Genomic DNA, 19,635 nt, shown 5'->3' with positions numbered 1-19,635 from the left:
CAGAGGAACTTGGCAGGCACAGTCCATGGAGTCTCAAAGAGTTGGACATGACTGAAGCAACTTAGCACGGCGTAGCACATGCCTCTGATATCATAAAGGATTTCTTACCATGTATTATTCATCAGAAATGTTTTGACAATACTGCAAAGAAGTAGAAAACTTAGATGCATACCCTGGGCATTTTATATGCTAGTATTATAGTACAAGGTTATGTAAAATGATCAGATTGTTAGATAACTCATTTTACTTTATTCCTGCAAGTTTTCCATATTTTACTTTGGGGTCTATGATAAAATTATGCCTTGATTTTCTTTAGACCTTTGTAATGTGTTTCCATTAAGTGAAGGAGTTATAGGGTATCCCATTCTATTTAGTTTTGTGAAAAAAAAGAATACATCCGCATTTTTTAGTTAGTGTATTGGTTACCTATAATAGTTCTACTGAATGCACTGGTATTTTCGAGACGTGCTCTAGATTCTGGGTTATGACATTGATTTATTAATCAACTGCTCCATGAATTTGTTTGCGAGTCCTATAAAATAAGGAGAGTCTACTGTACTAACTCCCGTTTCCTTGCTGAATGCATTATCCTGGCCATGCTAAAGCTAGTCTCAGATTTATCTACAGACTTACTTCCATGTCCTTCTTCAAAAAGTTGAGTTCCCAGCTTTTTAATCCATTTCAGCATTCTCAACCCACATAAGTACGGGACTCCAGATTGAATTTATGTCGAAGTGTTTCCTAGCTGTCTTTTAAAAGCTATAAATTCTAATGGGATCATTGGCACTTTGATGGGAGTTAATAAAGACCTCGTTAAATACATGGTATATCTAGAGGACCATGGGACATAATACTGCCGCATTTTCAAGGTGTTTACTGGCTGACAGTCTACAGAAGAAGCTGCCGTTGGCCCCCTTCCTTTCCTGACCCTTGAAAAGGCTGTTGAGAAAGCTGCTGTTATGTCCACCCATGGCCAACACGCAGAAGTGGTTTCCATTGAAGGACTTCTTTCCTTTTTTTTTTTTTTTAAATTTTCAATAGACTCGTTTACTGTCTTGGAGCTACAGTGTTATTAAAATGCTGAGCATATTCCCTGTGTCCTCTTGTTCACTTCACGCCTGAGTTTTTCCAAAGTTATGCCATGTGCATCATCTTTAAAGCTCCATCTGCAGTCCAAGACCCAGGGTTTCGAGGGCTCCTTCGAGTCGTGTAAAATGACAAGCTTCATTCAAGGAGTCCATCATGCGAATGCAGCTGCAATGTCAGAGCTGCCCATAAAGAAAGGGAAAGCCTTGCCTGATGTCCCTACTAAATACACTCTTGGTTTTCCCAGCCAGATAAAGAGGAAAGTGCTGGTGTGATGGTTCAGCAACTTCAGGATCAGGTGTTTTTCCAAATACTCCCTGGCCTCACGCTCCCGTCACTCATCGCTGGGTTCTTGCTGCCTGACCTTCCTCTCCGATGCCCACGGCAAGGCTACTGACAGCTTGGTCCCTAACATGAGCTTTCACTTCTCCCACTTCTGTCGTTATGAACATTCATTTCAGAAGTGCCATAGAACGGTTTTGGAAAGGGATGAACTAGTGTAATCTGACTCCCGGACACTTCTTGCTGTAACCCCAACCAGAGCAACTCATGCATCTCAAATGATAGGTTCAGAGCAAATCCCTTCCTTGCGGCTCTGCAGGCCTCCCTGAGTCCTACTCATTGGACCACCTCCTGCCTCCTCTTTGTGCAGAGATCCTTCTCTGCTTACAACCCCACCCCGTGTTGTTTCTCAGCATCCAAACCACAGTATCTGCTTGGAAAGAGAGATTCAACTCATGAAGCAGGGTTTTCAGTTTTTATTTCTAGGCTTTATTTGTCTTCCCATAAGGGAGTTTGCTGATACCTCTGAAGGGACCCATAGGACCCAATATCTTGGAAGCACATCAGAGTTCACAGTTTGAGTCCATTCTCTGCAGGATCGCAGAGTCAAGCAGACTGGCTCACAGGAACCAAATAGTCAGAGTACAGTGGACACCTGGAGGTTTCCTTGGAGGCTCAGATAGTAAAGAATCCGCCTGCAATGCAGGAGACCCAGGTTCAATCCCTGGGTCGGGAAGATCTGCTGGAGAAGGGCATGGCAACCCACTCTAGTATTCTTGCCTGGAGAATCCTATGGGCAGAGGAGTCTGGCAGGCTACAGTCCACAGGGTCACAAAGAGTCGGACATACCTGAGCGAATAAATGCACACACACACTCTGCATACCTGAAGGCCATGGTGTGAAATTCCAATAAGAATTCTATGGATGGTCATTTTCTCCCAGCTACACCCAGGGCGCCAAGAAAATAAAAGTGTGCACAAGGTCCCATTATGGGAGTCGAGAAAGGGAGGCAGACAAGCAGGGTGTCATCTTCAGCGTGAGTCCACAGGAAGAGAACATTCGGGAGCTTCAGAGGGGTGGGCTTAAGATCGGGGGCAGGAAGGTTTACAGGCGAAATCACACGGGATGGGCAGGAACCGCCCAGGCTGAGGGCTGTGTGCGCGGGGTGGATGAGGGAGCAGGGTGCAAGGTCTCAGGGGATGAGGTGCATCACTGACCCTGCGCATCACCCTCCACGGCCGCGGGGGGCGGGGGGAGGGTCCGAGACTGGAGCGCTCAGCTGGGCAAGGTGACAAAGCTCTGAGTGCAGTTAGGGAGTTTGAACTCCCCCCTGAGTGCCGTGGAGAGGCCCCAGGTGATGTAAAGTGGAGTGCTGATGCCACCAGATGGATTTCACAGTGGCTACCCCAACTGCCGGGTGGGAGCCAGCACGTAGGGGCATGTACGACTGAAGCCCAGAGGCACGTCCCTGGATGCAGCGTTGCTAGGAGAGCAAGGGGGATGGCTGGAACAGCAGTGCCAACCGAAATCCAGAGGTTGGCAGACTTGGTACTCAGGAAGCAGGCTCGCAGGCCCTGGGCCAAAGAGCCTGGGTAAAGTGGCTGTGGGAGAGAGCAGAAGGGGCACTGGGTGACCCCCAGATTTCTCACATCCCGCTTCTCTCAAGAGCAGACGCTGGATTCCACTCCAGACTTGCAGAAGCTAAGATGCTAAAGAGCGTGGACACAGAGACACACAGAATGCAGCTTGTACGCAGAGCAGATGAGAGAGGAGAAAGGGGTGCTATGGAAACACAGATTTAGGCTTCCCTGAGTCCTAAAGACTCAGCTGAGTCCTGAGAGTGGGCGATTTACCTGAAAGACCGTGCGTTAGAAAGTTCAGAACAGAAGCCCAGGGCACACCGACACCTGGGGAAACAACGGTCACAGCAAAACGACTGATGATGTACTGACTGGCGGAGCAGGAAGAAGCCCAGGAGGGACAGGGTTCTCGTAATCGGGGGGCCAGCATTGCAAGAAATAGTTTATTAATCAGAGTCAATCATTGCTGCCAAGAGGGCAAATAAGAAAACAGCCCATTTCAGCAGCCGGGGTTGTCATCACAGAGGCCAGGTTGCTTAGAAAAAGCAAATCTCCGAACGGTGGTTCAGGCTGACAGCAAACCATAGTGAGATGAGGGGAGAAGGTAAGATGTGGCCGGGACGGCATTGTCTCAGACAGCGCAGGGTGTCTATTGATGGTAGAAGGAGGGAAAGGAGCAGCCAGCTGGCCCTGTGCCCCCCAGACCGTGGGCACACTGCCGATCCTTCTCTGGTTCCCTTCGTTACCGAGATCATCACTGATTGGGCACAGCCTCTAGTCCAGGAAGCTCCCAGAGTGGATTCGCCTCTTGTCATCATTGCCCGTCGAGGGTCTGTGGACCTCCAGGTACCACCCCTGAAGGGCAGACGGGCCAGGCCAGGCCTGCCTTTTCATCCCTCACCCATGCCCTCCCCTGAAGGGACTGCGCCCAGGGCTCTGGGCTTGCAAACCTAGGGCGGTGCCGGGAAGTGAGGGCCGTCGTTCTGAAGTTCAGGGGATTAGACCGAGTGTCATAACAGGATCGGCAAAGTGGGTCACGGAGAGAAAACAGGAAGGCATTTGCATTTTGTTTCAGAGATGGAGCCAAGCTGCAGCAGGACGAGGTGTGCCTGCTGACACTCTGAATCTCCGGCGGATCAAGGAGTCTGTCTCCTTAGGCTGCCCGTCTCAGCATCCTCAGAGGAGGAGGACTTGGCTCAACCTGCAGGCAGGGTTTGTTTTCTTGTTTTGTTTTCCTCTTAAAGCACGGCAGTCTTTCCAGTCTCTGAGTGCAGCCTGTGCTTTAGCCAGACGCTGACACAGATTTAGACGCAAGACGTTCAGATATATGAATGTGAAGATGTATGCTGACTTTCTCCTCCACTTAGAATTGTAACAACATGCCTGGCGCATCAAAGTGCATTAGCCGGAGGCCGTCACCGCGGCAGACCATTGCTTGCATAACCAATTATTTCCCCCTGCACCCACCCCACATGCTCAAAACACAGGCCACACACACATGAGAGCTGACAGCCAAGAAGCTCGTAACATGCATCAACACAGGCTACCCGTGGAAAAAGAGGCAGCGCTTAGTAACACTCATGGGAAAGGGGAGAGAAAGCAGCTTTCCTCTAAGGTGAGAATGACGACCCTTTCAGTACCTGACATTTTTCTTCATAATGAAAAACCGTGACCGACATTATTTTTTTCAGCCTGCTAACATGTATTTGCAATATAAATTGGTTCCCATGGCACCCCACTCCAGTACTCTTGCCTGGAAAATCCCATGGACGGAGGAGCCTGGTGGGCTGCAGTCCATGGAGTCGCGAAGAGTCGGACGACTGAGCGACTTCCCTTTCGCTTTTCACTTTTGTGCACTGGAGAAGGAAATGGCAACACACTCCAGTGTTCTTGCCTGGAGAATCCCAGGGACGGGGGAGCCTGGTGGGCTTCCGTCCATGGGGTTCACAGGGTCGGACACGACTGAAGCAACTTAGCAGCTTGGTCTAAAACGTGGATATAGATTTGGGAGTATGAAGACAAGTATACTTAAATGAGACTCTAAACCCCATGGGGAAAAATACAAGTCTTGGGCATTTTGTGACAGGCTCTCCAGGAGATAAGCCAGGTCACTGGGACCTCCCAGAATCAGGACCTGGTGTGCGCTGGCCTCACGTGCAAGGACGAGGCTGAAAACCGTGATGCACGTTGTAGTGAGCAGGATGGTGGCTGTTTCAGGCTCCTCCCGCTGCCCACATAAAGCGCCCCCTCCCAGAGTCCTGCGGCTCAACCTCACTTCCCACCATCGGGGAACAGACACCTCTCGACTTAGTCCGTCTCTGGGGATTTCCTCTCAACCATGTTCCTGCCTCCTGCCAGTTACAGCCAGAACTTTCTATGAAAAGTGAGAATCATCTTTAAAAAAATAAGTAAATTCATCAAGAGTCTGGTGTAAGAGTCAAGTGGATCACAGTTCCCTGGGGTCCCCTCCTTGCCTCGCACCATCCAATAGGCCCCAGTAACCGAGGCAATGTGTAAAGTGATACTGGTGCAGAGAAGACCCAGGGACCAGCCAGAGGTGGGAGCAGGGTCAGGGCTGCTCGCTACAGCCCACAGCACAGAGTTTCAAGGGAAGATAAGAAAGTGTGGGTCTAGGATGGAGTGATTGCCAAAAAAAAAAAAATAGGTTATGACTGGATCAGTGCCTGCCTCCCCCAGTAATGTGCTGAGTTATTAGAATACCGCCTGAGAGGGCAGGGATTGGGGGTTGCCGTCAGCTGTGATCTTTCCCAGCCCCCCTTCTCACTTTAAAATGAGCGGCTCAGCTGGGCGTTCCGTAGGACCTTTCCCCCCTGAACTGCCCTCCTCCCCTCGGGGACTCCAGAGACCTGGCCCCTGCCTTGTCATCCTCACTTTCCTCGTCTCAGAAGAGTCCCAGCCGCCCAGGGGCCCAGGAAGGGAGTGCTGGCCTGAACTCCATGCAGTTGCTACAGTAATCTCTCTATAATCGGGTTCTTTATTTGTAGAATATTTCCCAAAACTGTCTCAAGGGTTTCATGGGGGAAAATACCAAATGAGAAAATGCTCTGGGAGAAAAAGAGGAAACTGGTATGCAACTGTTTACGTGCAAATGTCCTTCTTACACGGTCCACGGTAGCAGTCTAGCCTAGTTCGTCTGCTCCTTGTCTAGATTGTAACTGGAGCATATTTCCTGGTGCCTGCGGGCCGGGCACTGTCAGGCCAAGTGGCACACTCAGCTGCAGTTTCCAAGGGGGGGAGCGTGCAGTGGGGTGGGGGAGGGCTGTCCTCCTGGAACATAGTTACCTAGCAACGAAACTGCTTCCGGGGAGAGAGGAAGTGCAAGCCCTCCAGGAGAACGGGGTTAAAAGTAGCTTAACCGTCCGTTTATCACCAGAAGACCTTAACTCTCTTTTGTTCCTTCCCCAAATTATTCTTTAGCATCACAGAGCCATTTATACTATTCAGTGACACGTGAAAAGTGATGGTCCAGTATGCCACTGTAGGAGAAGGCTAAGCCGTTACAAAAAAGATTTCTGGCCTTCCTTACACGGCCTTCTTACGAAGGAAGACAAGTGTTCATTTTTCATCACGGGCTTCTGTCTGCAAATACTTCTGTTGTTCAGTCACTAAGCCCTGTTGACTTTTTGTGACCCCAAGGGCTGCAGCACACCAGGCCTCTCTGTCCATCACCAACTTCGGGAGTTTACTTAAACTCATGTCCGTTGAATCAGTGATGCCATCCAACCTTCTCATCCTCTGTCGTCCCCTTCTCCTCCTGCCTTCAGTCTTTCCCAGCATCAACAGTCTTTACCAATGAGTCAGCTCTTCGTATCAGGTGGACAAAGTATTGGAGCTTCAGCTTCAGCATCAGTCCTTCCAGTGAATGTTCAGGGTCATTCTGTTTCCCACCAGAAAACATCTAACTTTCTCAACGCCCACTCCTCAAAAAATTCTTAAAGGGAAGTGTTGGAAAGTGTCTCCGAGCCGTTTATTTCTCTCTCCTTTTCCTGACACAAGAATCCTCCTTACAGATATTGGCAAGAGTTACCTAGATTCTGTTTGGATTCTGGTTTGTCCGCTTATTTCTATCGCTGATTATTATCCCTGTGCTAATGCATGTGCTGAGAATTACACGGGGGAAAAATCTATGTCAGTTGCTTAGACCAGAGTGTGATACACACTTCCTATTATTCTTGCTATTATTGTCTGGTATTTATGATCTCTCAGTATACATTTAACTGCAAACCACCCACTTTTCCAGGTAGGACATAGGTAACAAAATCTTACCTGAATAGTATTAACCCTGAAAATAGGAAAATAGAACCAAGCATCAGGGAAATACCTGAGTCACAGCCGCGGCTACAGTGGGATACTTTGTCATCGTTTTATTGAGACCTAGGTTCAGTTTGTTCCCTTACAATACAGAAAAGCCTATTTTTTTTTCCAACATTTGTTTTCCAAAATACCTATCAAGGACAGAGGGTTAGATGAGATCATAGCCCTTTCACATGTCGTTAAGTTAAGCAAATGCTTATCAAATAAATATTCCTGCTGATCCCAGAGGCTGAAGGTCCAAGATCTGATGAGCGGTCCTAACTCCTTGTCCTCACCACGCCACGAGTGTAAGCTTTCTGATTTACCTGGGTGTTTCCGGGCTTTCAGACGGAGAGATCCTCAGTGCCTCTGATGTGAGACAAGAATGTCAGGGCCCACCGCTGTCCGCCCAGGGCCCTGGAGTTCAAGCTTAAACCAGGGCATCCTCGTTGCTGGGGACTCAGCGCCACCTAGTGTCTGTGGTTGGAATAGCCGGCGTCTTCAGAGCTCTGGTCCTGCAGAAAAACCAAAAAAAGTACCAGTTCAGTTCAATTCAGTTCAGTCGCTCAGTCGACCCCACTCTTTGCGACCCCACGGACTGCAGCACACCAGGCGTCCCTGTCCATCACCTGTCCAAGAGTTTACTCAAACTCATGCCCACTGAGTCGGTGATGCCATCCAACCATCTCATCCTCTGTCGTCCCCTTCTCCTCCTGCCTTCAATCTTTCCCAGCATCAGGGTCTTTTCCAATGAGTCAGTTCTTCACATCAGGTGGCCAAAGTATTGGAGTTTCCAGCTTCAGCATCCGTCCTTCCAATGAATGTTCAGGACTGATTTCCTTTAGGGTGGACCAGTTGGGTCTCCTTGCAGTCCAAGGGACTCTTGAGTCTTCTCCAACACCACAGTTCAAAAAAGCATCATCTTTTTACAAACAAAACAAAACTGTTTTTTTTTTTTGTCCTTTTGTAAAAAAAAAAAAAATCTCCCCATGTAAAAGAAATGGCATCACCGATGCAATGGACACGAACTTTGGCAAACTCCAGGGAGTTGGTGAGGGACAGGGAGGCCTGGCGTGCTGCAGTCCTTGGGGTGTCAAAGAGTCGGACACGACGGAGAGACTGAACAGCTGCAGGGCCCAGCACCTCGCACCTGCAGTAAATAACCCCAGTGGATCCACACGTTTCTTTCCTTTCTTGTCTATTCTGAAAACTTCAGGTCCTGCTCAACTTCACAGGTTTTCACTTGAGCTGGGGCTTCCCACGTGGCCCTAGTGGTAAAGAATCCACCTGCCAATGCAGGAGCTGTAAGAGATGTGCATAGGATCCCTGAGTGGAGAAGATTCCCGGGAGGAGGGCAGGGCAACCCACTCCACACTCCAGTAATCTTGCCTGGAGAATCCCATGGACAGGGGAGCCTGGGGCGGGGCTACAGTCCATGGGGCTGCAAAGAGTCGGACGTGACTGCGGTGACTTAGCACGTGCACCCCTGACACTCGAGCGCCTCCATCACCTGTCGAGTCCTCCGAAGGGCTCCGTAAACAGTGTTCCGCTGCTGCTAAGACATCGCCTGCAGCTGGCCTTGCATCATAGGCTTTCTCCAAGTGCGCGTCTTCTCAGGAGCCACTCGAAGCTCCAGCATGCCTCTCCCAGGACAGCGTGTCCTCCGTTGGTCAGAACTGTTGTCATCCCACCCTATTTCTGATTCTTCTCTGTTTCAGATCGTCTACAAAGCCTGGCTGTGTTCCCAGTACTTTGAAGTCGCGCAGCTGAACTGCAGAAAGACGATCCCTTGCAAGCAATACTGTTTGGAGGTTCAGACGCGGTGTCCGTTCATATTGCCCGACAATGACGAGGTCATCTACGGGGGCCTCTCCAGCTTCATCTGTACAGGTACAGTGCTGGGTGGGGCGGGCTCCCAGCCCAGGTGGCGGACTCGCGTTGGCACCCGGGGCTTGTTTGCTTGGGGGTCTCCTCCTACCCACGAAGCCCTGAAGGCTCGGCCAGGACTGTTCCATGTTTCCCTTCACAGACCCCCCAAAAGGACCCGAAACTGACTCAGAAGTGCCACGCGACATCATGTCTGTCTGTGACCACCATCATTACGTTCGTAAAAGGGTAACATGGCAACATGTCAGCCAACATTAGATTTGTTCCAAATTTGACTTAGAGATGGTTGGGTTCCACCTGCCGTATCTGTGTGTTAGCCTGAGAACAGACGAGGAGATAAGGCCAGTAAAAGTACATTTGTTCTTCAAACCAGCAATAAGTTGAGGTCAGAATGCCATCACTGAATATTTGGGAATCCGTCTCTTCTTTCCCGAACCGTCAGTTGCACTTCTGTTCCTTTTCTTTCTTCTCAAAAGTGTGCAGAATAAATTCTGACGTCATTTTGCCCCTAGGGCCTGTGAAATTTTCTGGCCAAAAAAAGGTGCTAATATATACTTATTTACTTAGCTTAAATAAATATAGGTATTTAAGTATATACTTGGGAAGGTTGCTCAGTCGCGTCCAACTTTTAGCAACCCCATGGACTATAGCCCACCAGGCTCCTCTTGTCCATGGAATTATCCAGGCAAGAATACTGCAGTGGGTTGCTATTTCCTTCTCCAGGGGATCTTTCCAATTCAGGGATTGAACCTGTGTCTCCTTCATTGAAGGCAGATTCTTTACCAGCTGAGCCACCAGGGAAGCCCAAGTATATACTTAAATATGTGTGTGTGTGTGTGTGTGTGTGTGTGTGTGTGCACTAAGAGTATAAAGAAATGCTCATTTAAGTTGTGTGCACACGCGTGCACGCACATGTTAGAATCACATACTAAGGACCAGGAGCAATTTTATCTCATATTTCCAATTGATGATATTTTCTTTCATCAAATGACTCAGACTGGGCAGAACACCAATAGCGGCCTTCAATTTCTGGATATTTATAAGCATTACACCATTTAGGCATAGAATATGATGTGAAGGAGAAGAGGAGAATGCTTTGTAGCATACATGTTGAGTAGGCGGGTGAGGACGGGTCACTCCGCCGCCGTGATGTACCCATCAGAGCTGTCGTGCCGTTGCCTCTCAAAAAGCGCTCCGCGATGTCCTCCTAACTGGATGGCTCGAGTTGCGGCATTTTCAAGTTTTGATCAGTGAGGATTTACCGGATTCTTTCTCGAGCATTTATCTCCATGCCCACCCACTAGCCATCCTGCTCTCAATGATGAGCTTTCAAGAGACGGTCCAGCGAGGCTCGGCCCTGAGGAGCTGCCTACGCACTGGAGGGCGGCGATGCTGCCCAGGCTTGTGGGGGGATCCTCTGGATGAAGGCTAAGAGATGCTGGCTCTCCTGTTTCCGCGGTGCATCCTCTCTGAGCCGCTGTCTTCTCAGCAGCAAACTAGTGACACCAACAGCCCCCAAGCGCGTCTGGCTCAAGGATTACCGACGGGGCGGGGCGCGCGAGATCCGTCACGCATGCGTCATCCACGGGTCGCGGACGTGGCACCCGAGGAATGTAAGGGGATTGGCCAGTTGTTTATGTGGCTCCACCCATTTGATGCTGAGATCACTTTTCATACAGCTCCTCTCTGCTTGGGAGGACAGAGAACGAAAGGGAGGGAGAAACAGAGAAAGGGAGTAACACCTCCTTCCGTTGAATCAGAGCCAGAATTCACCAGTCACGGACTATTCAGTTATTTGACTTATACATAACATTTTCAACATCTTCATCTCTTGACTTTGGTGTCCAATGAGGTGTCCATGATTTTAAGACTTTGGAGAAACTTCTGGAATTCCATGTGGAGGTGGCACTCTTGTTCATGCACACACACATAGCTTTATCCCTCGAGAAGGTCAGCCGCTTCTCAGAGCCGATAGCAGGCTCAGACCAACGGGATAACGCCTGTCTCTGTCTCCTGCTTCCTGTTCTCGTCTCTCAGTTTGAATCTGAGACCTTGGTTTCAGTGTTTGTCTCTTTCCTTGCATACTTCTAAGGCCATTAGAAAGCTTAATGTGGAATTTAATCTCTTTCTGCACAACGTGTGCAGAAAGTCTGTCTTATATATTTTAATTACCTTTGGGTTTCTGGAAGTCAGATGTTTCGTCTGCATCATCAAGGAACACAGACAGGGAAAGAGAGAGCTGTCATTTTTCAGGTCTGGGGAAACTGTCACTGACTTTGGAAGCTTCCTGGGAGAATCTCATCCCTGAGTCTTTGGGAACCGGCCTCCTCTTTCTGCACTGTCAGTTCAGCTTCTCTTCTTTCTCTTACTTCTCAAAAATATGTAGAATAAAATCTTGAAGGCATTTTGCCCCTAAGTTCTATAACATTTTTTGGACAAAAATGTACTACTTTTCAGGTTGATCTTCTTTTCTGAGCTGTGGCCCAGGCCTCCTGGAGGAGTTCTCAGGTGTCTGCGTCACCGGCGGCCATCCTTCCCCACTTGGCATCCCAGAGGTCCCTCTGGTTTTGTTGCTTTGCTGTTCAGTCGCTCAGTCGTGTCTGACTCTTTGCAACCTCATGGGCTGCAGCACACCAGGCTTTCCTGTCCTTTGCTGTCTTCCAGAGTTTGCTCAAACTCATGTCCATTGAGTCGGTGATGCCATCCAACCATCTCATCCTCTGTCGTCCCCCTCTCTTCTCACCTTCAATCTTTCCCAGCATCAGGGTCTTTTCCAGTGAGTCAGCTCTCCACATCAGGTGGCCAAAGTATTAGAGTTTCAGCTTCAGCATCAGCCCTTCCAATGAACATTCAGCATTGATCTCTTTTGGGATGGACTGGTTTGATCTCCTTGCTGTCCAAGAGATTCTCAAGAGTCTTCTCCAGTGCCACAGTTCGAAAGCATCAATTCTTCGGTGCTCAGCCTTCTTTATGGTCCAATTCTTTGTTACTGGTTCTGAACAAGATACAGATTTCTGCTGATAAGAACCACTTGCTGCCATGTCCCTACTGACCAGGGTCCCAGATACCAGGGCCCCCAGAATGTCTCCTTCTGGGTGGAAGGGAGCTCTCAGGGCCCACCAGGGAGACCCCACCCCAGAGCCCAGTGGCCGCTCGCATTGGTAAGGAAACTAGTGAAATTTTTGCATATAAAGTCTTTCTATATGCATGTATAATACATAGACTTTTGCGTGTATTTTGCATATAAATGTGTTCCCAAACTCTGTCACACAGTCTCTTACAGACGTGAAGATACAAAAAATTCACCTTTTAGGTAAAGTTGGAGTGAATGCAGTCATCTCGCACATCTTTACGCATTTTGAATAAAGCGTCTTCTGCGCTCTGGCAGAATTAGACTCAACCTAGTCGAGAAATGGGAGTCTTTTTCCTGGTTCTCCAGTTGGCTGCACATAACCTGAGACCCCCTTCCCCCCCGACCCCGGGAGGCAGGCTCACAGGCGGCTTCCAGCTCTTCTTCAATGAAATGGGGGTATGACAACAACAAATCCCAGTTCCGCTGAAAGGATTTCACCAAGTAGACTGGTCTTCACCTTGCCTCCAGTAATTCCTCTTCTTTAAAAAGATTAATAAATGGTTTTGTTTCCATTCTATAGGCTGGAAAATAGCATCGTTTATCATCAAAAGTTGAAGGAATGGCGTTTCCTTCAGATGCAATATAATTAATCGCATGATCTTCCTACTCATATGGATCCAATACATCCAATTCGGAAGCTTCCAGAAGGAAAGCGATTCCCTCTAAAAGTCAAGCTCAAAAAAGTACCCAGTGAGCATGTGACTGCAAAAGGCTCGCTGGCCAGATGCGGCCTAGGGAGGGTCAACTGTGTTCAAGCTGCTTCTCCGTGGCGACAGACCAGTGGTGAGATGATGGCTTCTCCAGTCTTTCAGAGATGTGGGATTGCAGGACGCTAGTGGCCTCTCAGAGAAGGCAATGGCACCCCACTCCAGTGTTCTTGCCTGGAGAATCCCAGGGACGGGGGAGCCTGGTGGACTGCCGTCTACGGGGTCGCACAGAGTCGGACACGACTGAAGCAACTTAGCAGCAGCAGCAGCAGTGGCCTCTCCCATAGGCTTTTACTGGATATATACTGATGCTTAGAATTTCTGTCCTCTGTCCAAAAAAAAAAAAAAAAAATGCATCTCAGCCCTTGGGATCAGGAAGCCAGTTAGAGGGCTCAGAACAGATAAGATTCCTTTAAGTTATTTTAAATATTTAAAATTCCTTTAATTGGGGAGTTATTTAAAATTTTGAAAAGTCACTAGATGCCATCTTTAATGAATCATTTCTTAAGAGGCACGTTAGTTACCCCTGTCCTACATGGGAATGTCTTAAAATTCCCATTTTGAAGTCATCCTTAGCAAGCTGGTAGCTTATTAAAAAAAGCAATGAAATAGCTGAGAATGTATGTCCACTGCTGAACAGTGTCTTTCACTGAGGCTGTTACTGAAGGTCAAGACCAAATGTAACCACAAAGCTAGAGGAGAGAAGGGCATCCTCAGATGTTAGGTTCTGCTTCCGCCTTAGGAGACGAAGGAAAGACTCTTTGCCTGGAGATCTCTCCTGGCTTTCCTGTTAGAGAAGAAAACTGACATGTTGCTGAAGCAGCGTTTGAGAAATTAATCAGGGAGAAATTCCGAGGTGCTGTCAGGGTGAAGTCTGTCATTAGAAGGCAGGCTTTATTGAGTTAAAACTTTTCAGAGTGGGCTCTGCTCTCAAGCTGGGTTCCCACGACCGCTCTACTATTTTAGAAGCTGCTTCTTCGTCTTCAGAGTGAGGGTGTGGAGGCGTTCATGGCTTCTATGTTGTCAACCCATCATCCTGCTAATCAGTCAGGGTTCCCCCCCTAGACACACACTCCCTCGCTTTCTCCCTGAATCCCCTAGAGGAAGCCCTTGATTGCTTACCTGGGCTGGGGAACCAGCATCAACCACCCAGAAGCAGCAGCATGCGCAGGCTGCAGGTGCTATGGTAACAAACATTATGAAAATTGCCTCTTGATTGACGGATAAAAGAGCCTCGACAGGAGCCGCTGCCGTATTTTTCATAGATGAATTATTGAAAAGGAAAAAAAGAAAAAAGTAGACATCGATCTGCTGGGGGTTACTGACAATGGAGATAAAACATATTTGAGAATTCTGTGTGAATTCTGCATTTCATTTTTTGAGCTGTGACAAGGAGGAGGTTATGTTTCTGCCGGTCGGGAAAACACGGTGGGCTGGCTGTTGGTGCGTGGTTAGGGTGACAGTTCTGATTATGATGTGATGGGTGCCGGGCGCCCCCTGGTGGCACAGACGTGCTCCTGCAGGGAGCAGACAATGGCCCGCAGGCCGGGAAATTCGATAATCAGTGGAGACAATGATGGAGAAGAATATTTGGATATGCATGTCGATCATATCAGAAGGGAATTTTTAAAAAAAAGTTTCGTGTCATTCACAGAAGAGAGTTCGCAACTGTGAACAAACCTTCCCCAAATCGTGTCCTGACATGACTGCAGAATTGATCAAAGATTTTTTAGAAAGATGACATAAGAGATTTTCTCACCAAAGGAGTATTTTAGTAGAATAATCTGCTACCCAGAGATCTCTTCATTTGGACATCTATGATATTTTTAATTTCCGTTCTTTCTCCAGCATGTGAATATGTTTCATGATTTGTCTAAAACTTGTTTCTGCTTCCCCCGCCTCAGACCCTGGAAGAAAGAATAATGAAATACCACTTAGCTATAGCACCACGTATTGCAATTAAAAAAAAAAAATCTTTACATACATACTTAGGCCGAAAGGGAAGTGTGAAGGAAGATAGCATGATCAGGATAGTGAAAATCACTCAGTCGTGTCCGACTCTTTGAGGTCCTGGGACTACACAATCCATGGAATTCTCCAGGCCAGAATACTGGAGTAGGTAGCCTTTCCCTGCTCCAGAGGATCTTCCTGACCCAGGGATCCAACCCAGGTCTCCCGCATTGCAGGCGGATGCTTTACCAGCTGGGCCACAAGGGAAACCCATGATCAGGCTAGAATAAGAAATACGAAAACAAGTTATTTCTAAAAACCTTGCGTAGCATGTACCACCTTCATGTGTTGGGACACCGTCTTCCATGAAGACACTGCACTTTCAGATTAAATGCATATACTTAGATCTGAGTTCAGGTCCTCATACTTAAGACCATCTTCCCCGACGTCCACCTCTGTGTGTTTCCACAGCAGCTCAAGTTTGCCTTGAGCAAGGAGGCTAATGCCGTGAAAGAGCCCTGGAGTGGAAATTTGGTTGGTGGGTTCTGCCCGTGGCTAGGAATTTTGGAAAGTCGCACCCGCTGGGTTTCTATTTCATCACTACTAGGAGCTGGCCGCTCTGGGCCTCCAGCACTCTCGCCCCTCCTGGTAGCCGAGTCAGACGGGCGGTCTGCAGCCATATCACCCTGAGCGCGGCCGGTTCTGTCTGAGTCAGACGGGCAGCGTGAGGGCGAAGCGCTCCAGCTGCAGACCACTCGGCCATCCTTTTGGGTGTTGGTGGAGGACGGCCTCTGGCTCCAGGTCCCCCTGGATGATGCTGGTGGGAGAGCCAGGCAGGACTGGTGATAAACTCACCTGCCTCCAGGCGTGCTGGCCGCACCCTCCCAAGCCCGCACACCTCCACACACTCGGGAGACGTCCTGACACAGTCCAGTGCTGCTTCTGCATTTTCTGTCTCTACCCCTCCTGATCCAAGAGGAGAAACAAAAGGGGTTAGACCAGGAGAGTTTAGGAGCCCGTGCCTGGTGCTTTTGCATGGCTGGGGGTAGAATCAGCCCCGAGGTGTGCCCAGTCTGTATGGCAGGGAGCTCAGGGCTCACTATCCCAGGAGCTGGAGGGGCAAAGCCTGCAGCCACTTCCTGGCCTGTCCCCAGGTCACTGAGCAGAAAGCTGTCCTCTCTTTAATGCCCCCTGGCGAGGACCCTAGTGACATTATCTCACGGTTTCGACCCTGTGGACTGTAGCCTGCCAGGCTCCTCTGTCCATGGGATTCTCCAGGCAAGAACACTCCAGTGGGTTGCCATTCCCTTCTCCAGAGGATCTTTCCAACCCAGGGGTCAAACCCAAGTCTCCTGCACTGCAGGCAGATTCTTTACCATGTGAGCCACAAGGAAAGCCCATGTTAACCAACAGCCACACCGAAACTTTCTGGCCTGGGCAGGAGCGTCGCGTCCTCTCTGAGCTCCCGAGGACAGATGGCAGCCTGTCACTGAAGCCACAACAATTTAATGCTGCCCTGGAAGGGCCAGAGAAGGGCACCCTGGGCAGTCAGGGTCACGATTGTGACCCCATGGACTACAGCCCACCAGGCTCCTCTGTCCCTGGGATTCTCCAGGCAAGAATACTGGAGCTGGCTGCCGTTTCCTCCTCCAGGAGATCTTCCCGACCCAATGGGTCTCCCGCATTGCAGGTGGATTCTTTACCGGCTGTGCCACCAGGGAAGCCCTATAGCTTTGCGCAAAGAGGGATCTCCCAGAACAGGTGAGACCTTTTCCAGTGAAGGTGTTTACTAACTGTGTCTGCAGTTAAACATCTCTGCAGCCAAGCCTCTGTGAAGCATTTGTCTCCACCTGCTAGCTGTCCTGGGCACCAAACTGCTCTGGACATTCCAATGGTCTCCCGTGACTCGGTCAGTCTTAGGGCACGCCCGAGTCACAGACGTCATGTAGTCTGATGCCACTTTTGTGCGGGATTGAGCAGAGCTGCCACCCCCTTAACCCGCCCCCCACAACCTGTTACTGCAGAAGCTAGGATAGTCCCACGTTTCCTGGCTATTAGTCCGGTGTTTGCATCACTAGTGAAACAGGAAGTGACCGGTGATCGGTCTGTCCGGAAGTGAGCCCGGAAGCAAAGGCCTGCTTTCTGGCCTCCAGCAGGACAGGGTCCCTCTGTAGGGAGAGAGACGAGGGACACACAGCTTGTGGTGTGTGCGGTGCCGTCTCCAGCAGTTCAGCACACACATCCTGCTTCCACAACATCACGTACCTTGAAAATGAACATCACACTTGCTTTCTACCTAGACCATCCGTCCTGCTTAAAGAAAGGGGAATGTCTGGCACTGTCCTCTGGAGGAGTCTGTGCTTAGAAGGCTAGGTTTTTTCAGTCTGACTAGTTAGCAAACGTTTTAGACTGCACACATACAGACCTACACATATATTACTATGAAGGGGAAAGACAAGGACCCAAGGCGTCACCAACTCAATGGGCATGAGTTTGAGCAAACTCCAGGAGAGAGTGAAGGACAGGGAAGCCTGGCGTGCTGCAGTCAATGATGGGGTGGCAAAGAGTCGGACAAGACTGAGCGACTGAACAGGAAAGGCCTCTAAAATGTTTACCTAGATAATTGTTAACTCTACACGAGTGTCTGCTTTGAGTTCAGTCTGTTTGAGTCCCATGAGGAAAGGATGCATTTGGTGCATTTTAAAACGTAAAAGGAATCAATTCTTCTCAATTTTGAAATCTTGTCTCTTTGGTGGCCTGGCTTGACATTACCAGATGAGATGGCCATCAGATGTTAATGTATCAGATCATCGTAGTGTTTACTCTCATGTTTAATGTGAAGTTTTCCTCAAATTAGTAAAAATTTAGGAGGTCAGTTCTTTTACCCATGATGCAGTTACTGTTCAAAATCATTTTTAAAGTTTTCTTCTTGGGGCATGAATAATTTTCATCTTCCACAGCATTCTCTTCATGCTTTGGGAGATTTCTGTGAACATGCATGTTGTTTATTGCTTCCCTGGTAGCTCAGCTGGTGAAGAGTCTGCAGGAGACACAAGTTGGATTCCTGGGTTGGGAAGATCCCTGGAGAACGAATAGGCTACCCACTGCAGTATTCTTGAGCATGCCCGGTGGCTCAGTCGGTAAAGAATCCGCCTACAATGCAGGAGACCTGGCTTCGATCCTTGGGTGGGGAAGATCCCCTGCAGGAGGGCATGGCAACCCTCTCTGGTATTCATGCCTGGAGAATCCCATGGACAGAGGAGCCTGGCAGGCTACAGTCCATGGGATCGCAAACTGTCGGACACGATCGAGTGACTCAGCACAGCACATGTTGTTTATGGCTGTATCCCAGCGCCTCCAAAGGCGTTTGACACTGTTTGTGCTCAATGAACAAATAGTGAATGAATTAAGTAATGGGGGGCCTTCTGTGATAGCCCCTGCTGTGCGGACAGATAGTTCGTTCAAGGAGGGAAAAGTCCCAGGAAGGCCAACAGTGCGGGTATCCCGTGCAGGGCCACCAGGCTCCTCCCGTCTGCGTCTGTCGCCGGCAATATTACAGCGACTGCAGGAAGGGGGCTGAGAAGCAGGTGCGCTTTAACAAAGCGTCCCTCTGTTGGAGTCAGAAAAGAACATCAGCATTTCCCCGAAAAGCCATTCTGTCCCTCACGGTGACCCTCCTGTCACAGGCAAAGTGAAGACTCAGGTCCAGTGTCCTTCAGACGCATCACACACGTTGCTCACTCACCTGGGAGACAAGGACTTTACGCCTGATGGACAGTGTGACAGCTCACTGGTGGAACTGACATTTTAAATGCCCCCCAAACTGAGTGTCAAGGTTTCATTGCCTGCTGTCCCTCAATTTAAGTCTCAACCCCCTTCCCCTAGTTTCTCAACATGTCACTTGATATGAAAATCGGGTCTTTATGGAGGTGATCGGGTGGCTGGTGGCTCAGGCAGTGGAGAAAGTGCCTGCATTGCAGGAGGCCTGGCTTTGATCCCTGAGTTGGGACGATCCCCTAGGGGAGGGCATGGCAACCCGCTCCAGTATTCTTGCCTGGACAATCCCATGGACAGAGGAGCTATCAGACACGACTGAGCAACTAACACACACACACACACACACACACGGAGGTAATCAGGTTAAAACGAGGTCATCAGAATAGGCTCTAACCCAGTGCTGACCAGCGGGCATGTTAACTTGCTTGGACTGCCATAACGAGATGCCACAGACGGGGGTTTAACCAACAGAAGGTGTCATCCCTCAGCCCTGGAGGCCAGGCATGCAGCTCAAGGTGCTGGCCGGCTTCGCTTCTCCAGAGGCCTCTCTCCCCGGGTCTTCGCATGCTCTTCCCACGTGCGAGTGCCCAGGGGCTTCCTCCGTGTCCACGCTTCCTCTTTTCATAGGAACCACCCTGGACTCGGGCCCACTCCAAAGAGCTCCTTCCAGCGGAATCATCGCTTTCAAGGGCCTCTCTAAATACGGTCTCATTCAGAGGAGCTGAAATTGAGGGCTCTACCACCTCAACTCATCTCACAGCAGGGTCCTTGTCCATCGGGGCCCTTTGGACCTGCAGCATACCTGGAGGGAAGATGCAGGGAAAACCACCAGCTGCACCCCCGCCTACCCCCGGTCTCGGCGCCCACCCACCCCCGGTCTCGGCGCCCGCCTACCCCCGGTCTCAGCCCCCGCCTACCC

The 19,635-nt window shown here is 49.5% G+C and overlaps 1 protein-coding gene across 1 annotated transcript in view; it reads left to right on the top strand.

Moving 5' to 3' along the window:
* The window catches only part of NALF1 (NALCN channel auxiliary factor 1), a 604,086-nt gene that overhangs the window by 569,581 nt on the left and 14,870 nt on the right, over window positions 1–19,635 (top strand). The window contains exon 2 of the mRNA XM_068984208.1: window positions 8,981–9,152. Within this exon, the coding sequence (XP_068840309.1) occupies window positions 8,981–9,152 (172 nt within the window). The remainder of the gene's footprint in view (window positions 1–8,980; window positions 9,153–19,635) is intronic.

Source organism: Capricornis sumatraensis, chromosome 12 (assembly GCF_032405125.1).
Source record: "Capricornis sumatraensis isolate serow.1 chromosome 12, serow.2, whole genome shotgun sequence".
Taxonomy (NCBI): domain Eukaryota; kingdom Metazoa; phylum Chordata; class Mammalia; order Artiodactyla; family Bovidae; genus Capricornis; species Capricornis sumatraensis.
Note: the sequence above shows the minus strand (reverse complement) of the source record. Positions and strands in the feature narration are given on the sequence as shown.